The sequence below is a fragment of the Carettochelys insculpta genome, chromosome 28 (assembly GCF_033958435.1).
Source record: "Carettochelys insculpta isolate YL-2023 chromosome 28, ASM3395843v1, whole genome shotgun sequence".
Taxonomy (NCBI): domain Eukaryota; kingdom Metazoa; phylum Chordata; order Testudines; family Carettochelyidae; genus Carettochelys; species Carettochelys insculpta.
Genome location: NC_134164.1, coordinates 6,743,607 through 6,757,438, shown reverse-complemented (window position 1 = coordinate 6,757,438; position 13,832 = coordinate 6,743,607). Strand labels below are relative to the sequence as shown.

At 40.6% G+C, this 13,832-nt stretch overlaps 1 protein-coding gene across 1 annotated transcript in view; it reads left to right on the top strand.

Annotated features, from left to right (window-relative positions):
• Nucleotides 1-13,832, top strand: part of BRCA1 (BRCA1 DNA repair associated) — a 56,441-nt gene that overhangs the window by 15,056 nt on the left and 27,553 nt on the right. The window contains exons 9-13 of the mRNA XM_074979373.1: nucleotides 1,003-1,151; nucleotides 2,488-5,901; nucleotides 6,697-6,782; nucleotides 9,683-9,857; nucleotides 12,863-12,995. Of these exons, the coding sequence (XP_074835474.1) occupies nucleotides 1,003-1,151; nucleotides 2,488-5,901; nucleotides 6,697-6,782; nucleotides 9,683-9,857; nucleotides 12,863-12,995 (3,957 nt within the window). The remainder of the gene's footprint in view (nucleotides 1-1,002; nucleotides 1,152-2,487; nucleotides 5,902-6,696; nucleotides 6,783-9,682; nucleotides 9,858-12,862; nucleotides 12,996-13,832) is intronic.

Sequence of the window (13,832 nt, the reverse complement as noted above, 5' to 3'; positions counted from 1 at the left end):
GATGAATGTTAACTGGCTTCTTTCAAAGGCAAATTGTGATGTTGCGAACTGGATTAAGTCCAAGTACATACTTTGAGGTCTCCTTGGATAAGATAAATATAACCACTTTTCTCTTGCATTCACAAAGCCTACATAGTACATGGCATATACATCCATCATCACAAAACAGGGCCTGCCATTCCATTGCAGCACTGAGATTTCACATTTCTCTTTTATCTCTTTTCAATTCTTTGGTTACAGTAGTAAGCTTTCCTTCATACAAAGCCCTCATGTTCTAGTTTTCTAGTCTGATGATTCATTTATGCTGCCCATAGCCTTGTGGTTAGGCACGTCCCTGGGCTGCAGGAGCTAAAGGTTCTGGTCCCTAGTGTGTCTGAGAGCAGAAGCGGTGCCTTCATCACAGGCTATTGTGTGTTTCTAATTTTCAGCGGGAGGGATGGCTCAAGGGGTTTGAGCATTGGCCTGCTAAACGCAGGGTCATGAGTTCAATCCTCAAGGAGGCCATTTAGAGATTGGGGCAAATAGCTGTCAGGGACAGTGCTTGGTCATACCAAGAGGGCAGGGGACTGGACTATATGACCTTCCAAGGTCCCCTCCAATTCTAGGAGATGTGTATCTCCAATTATATTATATTAAAGGTTTGGGTCATTCTTGGCACAAACACAAGGTACTGTGTTCGTCAAAGGATTTGATACAGCACCATCATAACCACAACAGTTTTTTTTATTTTCATTGTGTGTGCGCATGTGTTTATAATCACAAAATGAAAAAAACAGGAACAGTGAGGAAAACGACTTCAGAAGGGATTACCCACTCTCTGAGGGGGGCTGTGTTGGGTAATTGTCCTGCAGAACAATGTCTTCAGAGGAGCAGAAATAATAGTTCATTAGCTGATAAATAATCTTTATGCTTGCTACTGGGTATAAAGTAGTATTTTCTGATTATCTATTTCAAAACATTATTGCACTTGTGACTACATCGATTTTTCTCCCTTTCCAACAGAATAGGGGAGAAAGGATCGTTTCAGACTCCACCTCAAAAAGGAGTGTGTGAGGAAGACCAAAAGCATGCTGGAAAGAAAAGTGAAAGTCCATACAACATGTGGCCTGTCAAGTCAGGTGCAGGAGAAATACTCTCATCAGATATCTTAGGTACGTGTGATATTTTTGCACTAAGTAGTACTTATTGGACAGGAGGGAAGCTTGAAACTGGAGTTCAGGGAATGTGTACTCTCAGGCTTGTACTGAATTTGTTTTTGTTGATCATTTTGTTTAGTGTGTATTCAGTTACAAGGCTGTTTACAGATTAGACACACTAAAATGTTACGCATATGATTGTATTCTATATCGGACTCTATTAGGAGATATTGAGCTGGCTGTGTGAATGGAAACAAAACTGAACTTGTTTCCAATGGAAAACAAATTCTTCACTGCATGAGTTTCTATCTCGCCCTCATCCTGGTAGTGTCTAAATGCCTTCAAGTAGCGTGTTAAACGTTACGGTGAACATATGTCACGTGGTTCAGTGTTTCTCCCACTCTCTCCCTACGAGGAGAATTGTGAGCGCAGTGGACTGCGTGAGTGGGGTTTTGTTTTTGTTTCCAAGTTAAAGAGGACAGATTGAAAAAGCGCATCTTCCACTTGGCATGGAAAGTGGTGCGGTTTGTGATGGTCCTTTGTTTTTGTGGGAATTCATTCCACAGCTTCAGAGAAGCCTCTGCATTAGCAAGCTTTACCCACATGAGAAAAGATCCATTTTGCTAGGACAGCAATGCAGTTGACCACAGTCGTCATCCTGCTACTTTTGTCATCTTTTCGGTGTCCTGTGCTCTGGCCATACATCACCCTGAAGATAAGGCCTGAGACCTTGAACTTGATTCAAGCCAGAGACATTTCAGGAGCTGTAGAGGCTAATGAGGGTTTTTCATGACTGTAAAATGAAACTACTCTCAGTTTTCATTCTTTCTTTCTCTCACTCTCTGAGTTTCAGAGAGTATTCTTTGAATATTCAAACAAAGTCTGCTTTTATAACCCCCTCATATTTTTGTCATAATTATATTTCTAAAAATGTTTTGAAGGATTGGCAATTGAAAGACTCATTTGTGGTGTAAATGGAATAACATTGTATAGAATCGCCATTAAAACTTAAAAACCTAAAAACAGGAAGATGAATGACTTGATGTTAATCAGCTGCTTGAAGATCACAGAATAGGATAGTGTAGCAGGAGTAATAAAAACTAAAATTAAGTATGCTGGAAACATGAGTGATGAGCTAGATGCGAAATAACTAAGACAAGATACCTAGTGACTCTCGTAGCTGTAACTCTGTGCAAGTAGGTAGGTTCTTCTAGGGCTATGACCAGTTTTGATTAGTAAAATTTAAAGTTCCATGGATATGCAAACAAAATATTAGCTGTTAAGCACCTCAGGGTTTTCATACACAGAAATAATAAAGTGCTTAACAGCTTTATGTCTTATGTATTGTCAGATGAATGTGATTTCCCAGAGGAGGACAGCATTGAAGACTTCAAGGCTGCTCAAGTGAATGTGGCTGAGGGTCATTTAAAGGTTTCAAACTCAGAAGCAGAGCAACATCACAGAACAGCCAATGCCAACTCTTTACTGAATGAGCATATAGGTTTATTCCACATTGCAGAAGAAATGGATGCTGAGAAAACTGAATCCAGTAATAAAAATGAAGAGCCTGGCTTAGCACTCAGTTCAGAAAATCAGCTACCTGAAAGCAAGAAGACAGGTAATGATGTCCAGCATACAGGAGCTGTAGAAATATGTCAGGTTGACAGTAACTCCTTGCATGAAAGAGAACCTGCTTTGGAGAGTCTGTGGCAGCCCAAGGCTCTTCTTGACAATCCTTTGAATCAAGTTTCTGGGAAAAGACTGAAGAGAAGCATTCAAAAAGTCAATGAATGGTTTTCTAAAAGCAATGAGATGCTCTCTTCCAGTTCCTCACAGGATGCTCTTGCTGGGGCAGCTGACGCAGAAGATGGAGATTCAAATTTATCAGATAGAGAGTCCTGTGTTTCAGAGGAGACTGACCTGATGATAAACTGCCTGGAAGTTGAGGTGGGATGCGAAAATGATAGAAGTCTGTCAAAATCAACTAGGCATAACATTGAAGATAAAATATTTGGGAAAACCTATAAAAGAGAGAGGAAGTCAAACCACCCTGTCTACACAAGAGAGATGCCACAGAGTCCAAAAGTGGAAGATGTTACTACTGATGTGAAACCATCAAGTAATTCCAAAACAAATAAATTAAAACGGAAAAGAAAGACCGCATCTGAGCTGCAACCTGAGGACTTCATCAAGAAGAGAGAAGGAAAGGATCTCAACAAGCACTCTGAAGATGTTAATCAGTGCTTTGCCGATAAAAATGCTGAAAGGAAAATAGAGGAAGGAGTTGTTACTGGGAGTCCCATGGGTGGGAAAAATGAGGACGGTATGTCAGCAGAGCTTTCCCTCGGAGAAGGGGAATCCATACTGAAAACTGATACTGAGAAAGTACCATCCAACAGCCCTGATGGAGAAGCAGCACAGAATACCTGTAACCGAAAGACTACTAAAAAAATGAGAAGCTCGCTTACAAAAAAAAGCAGGCACTCGGCCAGACCCATGTGTACTCTGCAGCTGGTAGTGGATAGAAACTCAGGTTGCCCTGATCAGACTGAGCTGCAGATTGATAGTTACCCAAGCAGTGAGGAGCCAAGAAAAGTTGATTCAGAACAGAAAAGAGTCAGACGTAGCAGGAGGCTTCAGTTGCTGACTGAGAAAATGATAAAAGAAACCAGGAGAGGTGAACCAAATGAGAGCTCAAGAAAGCAAACCAGTGAAAGTAGAGATTCCTCCTCCTCTGGAATACAGAGGAACGTACTGGTCCATGTGTCTGAATGTAAAGATTCTGATGAGCAGCAGGCTGCGCTGAACTATAACGTATCTCCATCAGACTCTGAACTGAAGGGCAGTGACTTGGAAGCAGACAAAACACACCCCAATCCTGAAAACTGCTGTGACGGTGTGCAAACTGGAAAAGGCCTCTTAGATGTCAAAATATCAATGGAGGATTTAAATGGTGGTTCTGTTGTGCCTGCTACAGATTCTCAGAATAGTGAAAATCAAGGCAGCCATTCGCTCCTGCAGCCTCATTCCAAAAACATGGAGCAAGTGGCCTGTCCAGAACAGAATGTGTCTGCAAATAATCAGCATACAGTAAGAAAGCCCAAGCAGAGAGAGTTGTCTGCTTGCTCACCAAAGGCCGATAGGCATTGCACAGAAAATGACTGTGGAAGGTTCAGAAATCCAAAGTCAAGTGAAGCTAAAATCATTTCAGACTTGAACACAGAAACTGAAGACAGTGAACTAGATACACAGTATCTCCGAAATATGTTCAGACATTCGAAAAGACTGTCATTTACTCTTCATCCTAGTCCTGTGAAGGAATCTGGGATAGAAAGCAATGCTTCTGAAGCTCCAAGGAAATCGGGTGCGAGCTGTTTAGAATATAGGCATGACAATAGGGACTTGAAAAACAAACCTTCATGTGTTAAAAAAACAGCAGACCTGGGTGAGATTTGTGAGAGAGAAGATACTAAAACGTGTAAATTTGCAAAAAGTATCTCTGGGCATAGTCCAGAAACTCACTTTTCCAGTGATGCCGAATATGAGCATGTTAGCAACGATGGCAAGAATATTTCACGAGCTCCTGATCAAGTGCAGTTATTCTCATCCTCAAGAGCAACCACTGCCAAGATTATGAATAGGAGCAGACTGAAAAAACGAAGACAACCAAAGGAAAAAAGAATTTCATCTGAAATGGTGAAAGAAAGTCAAAACTTAAACAAAAGTAATGAATGCCTACATGCCCAGAATAATGTAGAAGAGCGAATTGTCCAAAGAACTGATTTAAGCGCTATTCATGAAACAGGCTCTGGTTCAGGAAGCAATCAAGGAGTAGAAGCGAAAAACAAAAGGATGGTATTAAATTTACAGCCCAATCCAGTGCTGGTATCTCCTATAGTTTGTCAACAAAGCCCTACTGAATTTAGCTGCAAAATAATTGAAAAGTATGGTTGTGAAGAGGAATGCCAACAAGTAAAGGGTGGTGAAGAACAAGTATCCCAAATTCCTAGAACTGGTGTGCCCACATGCTTAATTTCAGAGGAGGCTTTGGAACCCGCTGAAGAGACTGGTGGTTTTCCATTGCTCTCTGAGACCCCTGATGGCTTATTGTGTCCTGCTGGTGATATTAAAGAGAACACAAGCATTTCTGAAATTGATAGGAAAGAAATTTCTGCTGTATTTGTTAAAACAGGTGAGAATGCCTTATTAAGAGAACTGGACAGTGGCAGCAGTAGTTCTAAGTCTACGTCACAAAGCTTTGTTCGGGAACCCAGAAGACTGGCACAGAAATTGCAGTCCTCCGAGGAGGATTCTAGTGAAGATGAAGAACTACCATGCTTTCAGGCACTGATAAGTGGCAAATCAGCAAGCACCCCAATGCGGCCCACGAAACAGGTTGTGCCTAGGATAGGGTCTTCAGCAACAACCCCAGCAGAGGTTCTTGCATTGCCAAACAGTAGCAGTGACAATAATAAAGCCGCACAGAAAACGCTTGGAGTCACCTTAAGAGATACATGTGTTTCTCCCAGCCAAGAGTCAGAATGCTCAGTTAACTTATTTTCTTCCCAGTCCAACATCTCAGAAGATTTAGCCAACAGACCACAAGAGTTGAAGAAGCCAATAATGCAAGCATCTTCTTTCAAAGAAATGAGAAGTTTCAGTGAAAGCAAAGAAGCTAGTCCAAATAGTAATGGAGAGCTGATCAGAAGAAAAAGTGATTTGGAAGATGGACACCAAGGAGACCAGAATGTGGAACCAAATTTAGGTACAAAGCAAAATACCTTTATTTCGATTTATTGTTTGTATTATGGAGCACTGATGAATCACATTGTGCCAAGCCTGTATAAACACAGAACAAAAAGACAGTCCCTGCCCCTAAAGCTTACAATCTAAATCAGGTGTTATCAGATCAGAAGTTTAAATGAATGGTTTATTTTTTGCATTTTTGTTCATTTTTGTTTCTTTACAGTTAAATTCTTAGATAGAAAATGATTAATATAGAACCTGGAAATAATTTGCTCCCAATTCCTTTTGATTAAAGAGCTGAATTTCAGAGGAGAATTTGGTATTTAGATGTTCTAACAGAGCTTCACCCTTAGTTCTAAAGCGGTTTTCCTGGAAAAAATATTCACTGAGATGGAAATTAACATCCTTTGATCTTCAGCTCTGCATTAAAACTTCTCTTATCCTATGAATTTACATGCTAGTATAAGTACTCTTCTTTTTTCCCCCTAAAGACACCTGCATAGGTTTCTCTTAAGACACGGACTTAAGGTAAAATTTTCAAAGCTCTTAAATTCCATTAATATTAAATGAGACTCGAACGGGCATAATCAAGACTGCTAAGTGCTACAATAATACATATATTATTTTCAGAAGTGCCCACGTAACTTAAGGGCAAAGTCCTAATGCATGTGAGTCACTTCTGAAAATGGTCCTTTTGCTCCTAAGGCCTTAATCTCTTCACTGTGAACATACAGTGATGGGCCCTGTCGGAAGTGAGAGATGCTGTTATTAATAGTAAGTTTTTATATATGAATTATAGCTTCTGTTTTTCAAGGGGAAGCATCTGGATATGACAGTGAAGTCAGTCACCCAGGAGATTCTTCTGGGCTGTCCTCCCAGGGTGAGATCCTTACCACACAGGTATGAAGGCTCATGCACTGAGATCTCTAACTGCTTAAGGCACTTTCCTGGTATGACTGGATCATAAAAAATCTAGGCACTAGACAGTCATGTGACTGTTATGGAACCATCATCACTGGAGGCCATAGATCTACAGAAAAGGGTGCTGTTTATTTCAGGTACTGAGCTATCTGGAATTGCCGTGCTGCTTTAATGCTGACATTTGTCAGATTTTTGCCTTTTGCATTAGCAAGACATTCTAGTACAGATTCTTCACCATGTAGCATTAAGATTTTGCAGCTTAATTGTGGGTGCTGCTTGTAACTTCCCTTCTGCACTTGATTAGTGCTGGAAAATTGTGCTTCCCGCACTAAAGGTTTGCATTGGTAGGAATTAATATTGGGTTCACTGTAAAAAGACTTTTAAAATTTACAACCGAGGTTAAACAAAGCAAGCAGGCCTGTAGCATCTTTAAAAACTAACTATTTTATTTTTAAGTTGTGCGCTTCTTCAGATTCTAGAGCAGAACTGAGGTTACCTGTAGTATTATCTGATTCCAGCTGTTTGTTCAGAGAAAGGAACTAGATTGCTAGGGTGATTAATTAGAAGCACAAAGCCTTTGCCGTCCCGATCCCTGATTCCAGAGCAGACCATGTTGAAATAATGGCCTCAGTCACACATACTGGGTTGTCCTCAGCCCAGGTTCTAGTGGACATGTCTCCCCACTGAACTCCCCTGCACCTTCTGTTATACCCTGTTGGCCGTCTCAGCAGAGAAGCCAAGGAAGAGTAAACTTCACCTTTCTGTTGTGGGGGTGGCCCTTCCACGTTCAAAAAGAGTGTGTTGCGCCATTGCAAGTCATGGTTTGGTACTGGTGTGGCCAAGGCAGCTCACAGACTTTGCCCAGCCCTCAGTAAGGGGGCAGGGTCTCGGATGATAGGGTTTAGCTAGTGGCTAGTGTTACCCAGCCAGCCCTTCAGTGCCTCACAGCGCATGCCTCTTGGGTGCTAGTGGTAGTTTAAAGGGCCTGAGGCTCCAGTCACTGCTGCATTGCTACAGCAGTGGCAGCAGTCAAAAGTCCTGTTCCATTTTAAATTGCCAGGTCCTGGGGCAGCTGCCACTTTTCCCCCATCATTGGGTCTGAGTGTAGCCCAACTATACTGTGGGGTTGCAGTGGTATAGCTTCTCTGGTGACTGAGGCCGGCTCTATACTATAGAATTAGGTCAACGCAAGGCAGCTCAGATCAATCTAACTATATAAATTTTGCTCCAACGATGTAACTACCCCACTTTGTTGACTTAATAACTCCACCTCTGCAGATGCATTAGGTCACCACAGTGTCGGTGTAGACCAGCGGTCAACAACCTTTCTGAGAGGGTGTGCAGAAATTTGACCTTTTGACTTCTGCTTACGGTCTGACTGCCAGTGATACTTTTTAAAGTCACTAATAGTCCTACTTATAACAGCTTCATGAATAAATAAATTAAGATGCAGAGCTTTACCGTTTAGGTGGTGGCTGGTAGCTTTAGCTGGTCTTTTGGTAATCCACAGGCAGCCTAGCTTTGAGCAACTTCCCAGCTGCAAAGGGGAGGAGAAGCTGGTCTGAAGAAGTGGGTCTGTCCCACGAAAGCTCACCTAATAAATTATTTTGCTAGTCTTTACAGTGCTACTTGACTGCTTTTTGTTTTGATAGGGGAGGAGAGGTGGAGCTGAACTCCCGTCTTGCATGCAGATGAAAATCTGATCCCATTCCACTCTTGACCCCCATGCTGGGGGTTGCTGACCTTTAGTGTAGACACTGCGTTGCTTATGTCCACTGCTACTGACTTTTGGAAATTGTCCCACAGTGCCCTACACTGACAGTACAGTTGATATAAATGCTCCTGGTGAGGTTGTTCATTGCTGATGCCAGGAGCCAAGTGTTGACACGCACAAACAATGTATTTACTGCACTGGCTGTATGCCAAAGCAAGTTAAGTTAACTTTAATGTAGACAGGTCCTGAAAAGGCAAGTACTGACAAGCTCTAAGCTTCGGGGTGGATACATTGATGAAAGAGATGGTCTTACTCTCATTTTTAGCTTGGTCCATGATGTAATAACCAGAAAAGTCCACATGGTGGCAGTGGTGGAACTGGCAAAGCAATATCCACTGTTACAAAAACCACCTCTGTCAAGCTTGGAAAACTATTTATTTATAAAAAGCATCCATTGAAGCCAAGTATTCTGTGTAGTATGAGAAGGTAAATGGCATGGTTTTAACAGAGGGCATAGCAGTTTTCAAGGATCAGAGACTGCATTAAGAAGGGCAGTGATGAAATATTTTCCTATTGGGAAAACAACTGTTGGGGTTCTGAGTTACAGTGGAGAGTGAACATAGCTTTATATATAGGATCTGTACTACCATTTTCTGAATGAATAAAGTGGCCTGTTAACCCTTCATGTGCTAAGCTCATTGTACCTGGAATTCAGATGGTAGACCTTTTCAACTGCTGAATAAATAGTATGTTCAGTTTTGGACTTGCTCAAGGGCTGTGCAAGGGCCACCTTTCTTGACATATGTTGTCTTAGGTCATTCAACAGGTTAAGATGGCCAGAAGGAAAATGTAGTAATTTAGACTGTGTAAATCATGCTGTAGGAGCCAATTCCTGCATTTGCTCCTCACAGTGAGGCTCAGATTCCAAGCTATCAATTTCCAAAAGTTTTGCATTTGCAAAGTAAATGCATTTTTTTCCATCTGCTATGATGTGGTTTGTTTTTCACAATAAAAGTGCCCAGTGTCTAAATGAAGAGTATTAGATTCAATTTGTTGTTCAATAGTTCTACTGTGGTTCTACTCACAAGTATTGGTTACAGAAATTTAATTTTTACTGTTTATTGAGCTGACTCAGGGTAGCACAATGTAGTTTCTTCTTTTGCAGCAGCAGGATGTCATGCAAAGCAACTTAAAAAAGCTTCAGCAGGAAATGGCTGTCCTTGAGGCGGTGCTGGAAGAACACGGTACGCAGGGCTTTGAACTCCCACCCCTACCTGCTGAACTGCCTCCTTCCAGAGTGGAAGGAATGCTCCCAGAGGGAGAGATGAGACCACCTAGAGGTAATTGAACATCAACGAAAAATTATTGTTAACCTTTATTCCAAACAGCTTGCTGAGAATCTATTGATTATTTTTTCTTCCAAGTGTTGAGGTGTTGAGTCAAGCTGGCATAATCTTACTATGGTTTTACTTAAACTCAGTTATTCATTGGAATGCACAAGATATAGGTGGTGGGTTGTTTGTTTTGTTTGTATTTATGATTTAACTGAAAACATTGAGAGGCTACATCCAGCTTGTGACCTCAACTTGGTCCTCCCAGTATTCATGGGACTGCCTTTCGAACAATTGGGTACGTGCTGTCTCCTCTATCTCTCTTGTTCCTGACTCTCATAAAATTACTCTTACTTGAAATATCATCAAAATAAATTAGGTAGGCTGAATGGCTTAGTGACACTGATCCACTCTGCTTGTTTTGTGGACATTCGTTTCAGTCTGTTTCCTGGGTGGATGAGGGCTGTGAGAGCGGCTATGTCCCCAGGGGTTTCCATCTTCTGTCAGTGAAGTAGTAATGGTCCTTTGGCAAAACTGAATGGATCTGATTTTTCAGCACCTCTTGGATGCAGGAGGCTGTGTAGGACAGGGTCAGATTGCTGATAAGTAAAGAGGGAGGAAGAGGATGTTTTATAGTGGAGTGTAAATTTTCTGGGCAGGATGTAAACAATCACTGCATGGGGACTGCAGAAAAAAGCAGACTCTATTTAAATTACAATGAGAAACTTACTGTACAAATAGTATGTTGACGATAAAGTGAGACCGCCCCCCACTGCACGTGTGTGTATAAAGAAAAGGACTTTATGTAGGCCTTTGAATGTAACAGTTCAAATACATTCCCAGATTTTAAACCCAGAAGGAACTCCTCTGATTTCTAGTCTGAAGTCCTCTGTAACACAGGCCAGAGAGCATCTGTTAGCATTTTCTGCTTTGAGCACAGTAGCTTGTGGTTGAACTAGCACTCATTTATTTATTTAAAAGAGAGACGTGCAATTCTGGTTTTGAAGACTTTAAATGATGCAGACAAGTATCAGAGAGAGAACCATGTTAGTCTGTATCTTCAAGAACAACAAGAAATCCTGTGGCACCTTATGGACTAATAGATATTTTGGAGCATAAGCTTTCATGGACAAAGACCGACTTCGTCAGATTCTCATGCATTTCCAAAATATCTATTAGTCTATAAGGTGCCACAGGACTTCTCGTTCTAGCTGATGCAGAGTTTATCATGTCACTTGTTAAGCTCTTCAATGGACAACTACCCTGACTGTTTAAAACTGTATACCATATTTCCAGCTTGAGGATCTTATTTCATTTATTGAGGGTCTTATTTTAGGGGATAGGCCTCTGCTGCTATAATTACCTGAGCCTCCACAGGTATCTGATGATCGCCACACTTATTGGCTGCAGATCACTGTTCGCAGCCAATGGGAGTGATGGGAAGCGGCGTGGACCAGGGCACCGCTTCCAACCACTCCCATCGGCTACGAACAGAGATCTGGAACCAATGACAGCTGTGATCACCTGACACCTGCAGAGACCCAGGTAAATAGAGGTGTGGGGGGGCCTGCCAGGGACTAACTCTTTTTGGAAACTTGAGAGTCAGAGGTTGACAAATGTCAGGTAGGTCTATGGACTCGTCTATATGGTGCTGCAGTTCAGACTACAGGGGCGTGAACTGCAGTGTGCACCAAAGTGCCACGCCATGACTGCCTCCCATGGATGCTGCTCTTATGAACTAAAAGGTACTTACTTCACGTTAACCTAATCTCATTTGAAACAATGATTATTGTGACGGAAAATGTAAATTCCAATTGCAGATGTGCCCAGGACATAATGGCTTTTTAATTGCCATTCATAATCCTATCCTCTTTTTGTCTGAACAGTGTATTCAGCAGCCATGCGCAGTCCTCGTACATTTTGTTTTGAAGTTCTTTATCAAGTAATATCCTGTACTCTAGGAATATAATTCATGTGACTAAACACCACCCATGTGTCTTAACTAAAAAGTGAGTTGACACTTGTGGGTCTAATTCGGTGTGAGAAATACATTATTCTTGATGGAGCTAACTTTTGAATGTGTGTGGGTGTGACATTTCTAAATCCAATAAGCCAAACTCATAAGGTAACTATAAATACCATGTTTGAGGATTAAGTCAGGAAATCAATTATTAGTTTCCTTCAGGCAAGAAAGTGACTTAAAACAGTTATCTTTAAAACCTTGTTTACATTGTCCTGCTAAAATATGGATTTCAGGATTTCTCATAAAAGCTTAAAATTGATTATAATTATAGAGGCTTGTTAAAAATTACAAGCATCTCCCAGCCATTAAGTATTTGCCTTTCTAAAACACTTACCCTTATTTTTGAAGCTTTACAAATAAAATGCATAAAATAGCAGAATTTTGCCTTGGGCCTATTTAATGTGTGTAATTTTCTCTATTATTTCATTTGTTCCACCTAATGTATCAGTTGACAACTTGTTTTTGTAAATGATTGAATATGTGAAGTTTGCTGCATTTCAAATAGGTTAGTGTTTTACATACCTTTTGATCTGGTGACATTGGTATTGTAGAGTAAGATTGTATTTTTTTCTTTCACAGGGATCAGAAATTAATATGGCTTTCCCTCCCCCCCCAGTCTGGTTGGTGCTGCATTATAATTCTGCAGAATACGGAAAAATTGCATCAAAACTAATCTCATTTCACCATTATTGCCAGTAAAATGTCACTGTGGTTTGCTCAAACCTTATATAGACCATTCTCATGTATCTGTGTGTCTTTGATCAAGAAAATTGTTCTTCATTCATTCATTTTGTTGGTGACATATACCTGTTGCTTTACTTAACTATTTCCTATTCATTTTTTATCTAGAATATGCTTTTCAACCAAATCTTATCTGTCTCAGGATTGCCACTTTAAAGAAACAATTGAATTCTTACCCTAAGAACAAGGTTGAAAACACTAGTGGTTTAATTTCTCTTGAGCTTTTATAAATATTGTTTTTCATTTGAAGGAACAGCATTAAGTTCAGAAGAAAATCTTGAAAACCACAAACTCAGCACTTCAAAGGGACTTTCAAGTGATCAGTTCCACATAATGCTATGTGACCATTCCAACACAAAAACCAAAGAGCTAGAAGAAGAAGGGTAAATGTTTTTTCATTTTTCATGTATGGTCTTTTATGACTAGTTAGCCTCTTGAACCAGAGAAACTGTATTTTGTTTAGGCAATTCCATCTCTAGCCAAAATAATCTATTTAATTTTTTTTTTTTATTTAAAATAGCTTGTCCTGACATTTCTGTTCAGTAGGGTTACCATATTAAAAAGAGGACATTTCTGAGAGGGAGTGTATCCGCATCTACCAACTCACATTGTATTAATACGTTATAGCATGTACATATATAGTACCTTAATACTTGAGTTGTTAGATACTGATACAGGTATGCTCCCTTTTAGTAGTATCCTCTTTTTGGAAAGGTCAAATAAGGTAACCCTAGTGTTAATGACAGACATGCAAACTATTTTGGTGAGGCAGGATTAAATCTCTTATACACATGCATATAGGAAACCAGAGTTTAGAGTAGCTTTTCTTTCTGTGATTTGGGTTACAAAAGTAGGATCTGTTCTTGTCTTGACCGTGCAGAGACCAATGGGCTTTGAAGTTCCCTTTCAAGGCCCTTGGGTCAGGCAGATCAAGCAACGGGGGTAAAATCCTGTCTTCCTTAAGTCAACAGTTAACTTCATTGGAGACGGGATTTAACTACAGACGGACTATTCCACAGAAGCATAATGAGTTTACAAATGGTCCGTGATATCGTGTACCCTGATGTTATTTATGGCTAATAAAAAAAAAAATGAAGACGATGGCTTGTGTTTCAAAATGAAGACTGAGTGGACTGGCAAGGATACACTGCCAGAATAATTGAAGGGCTTAAGCATCAAAGAAAAAGAGGATGGTTCAGGTTGATCTGAGGAAACTTGAT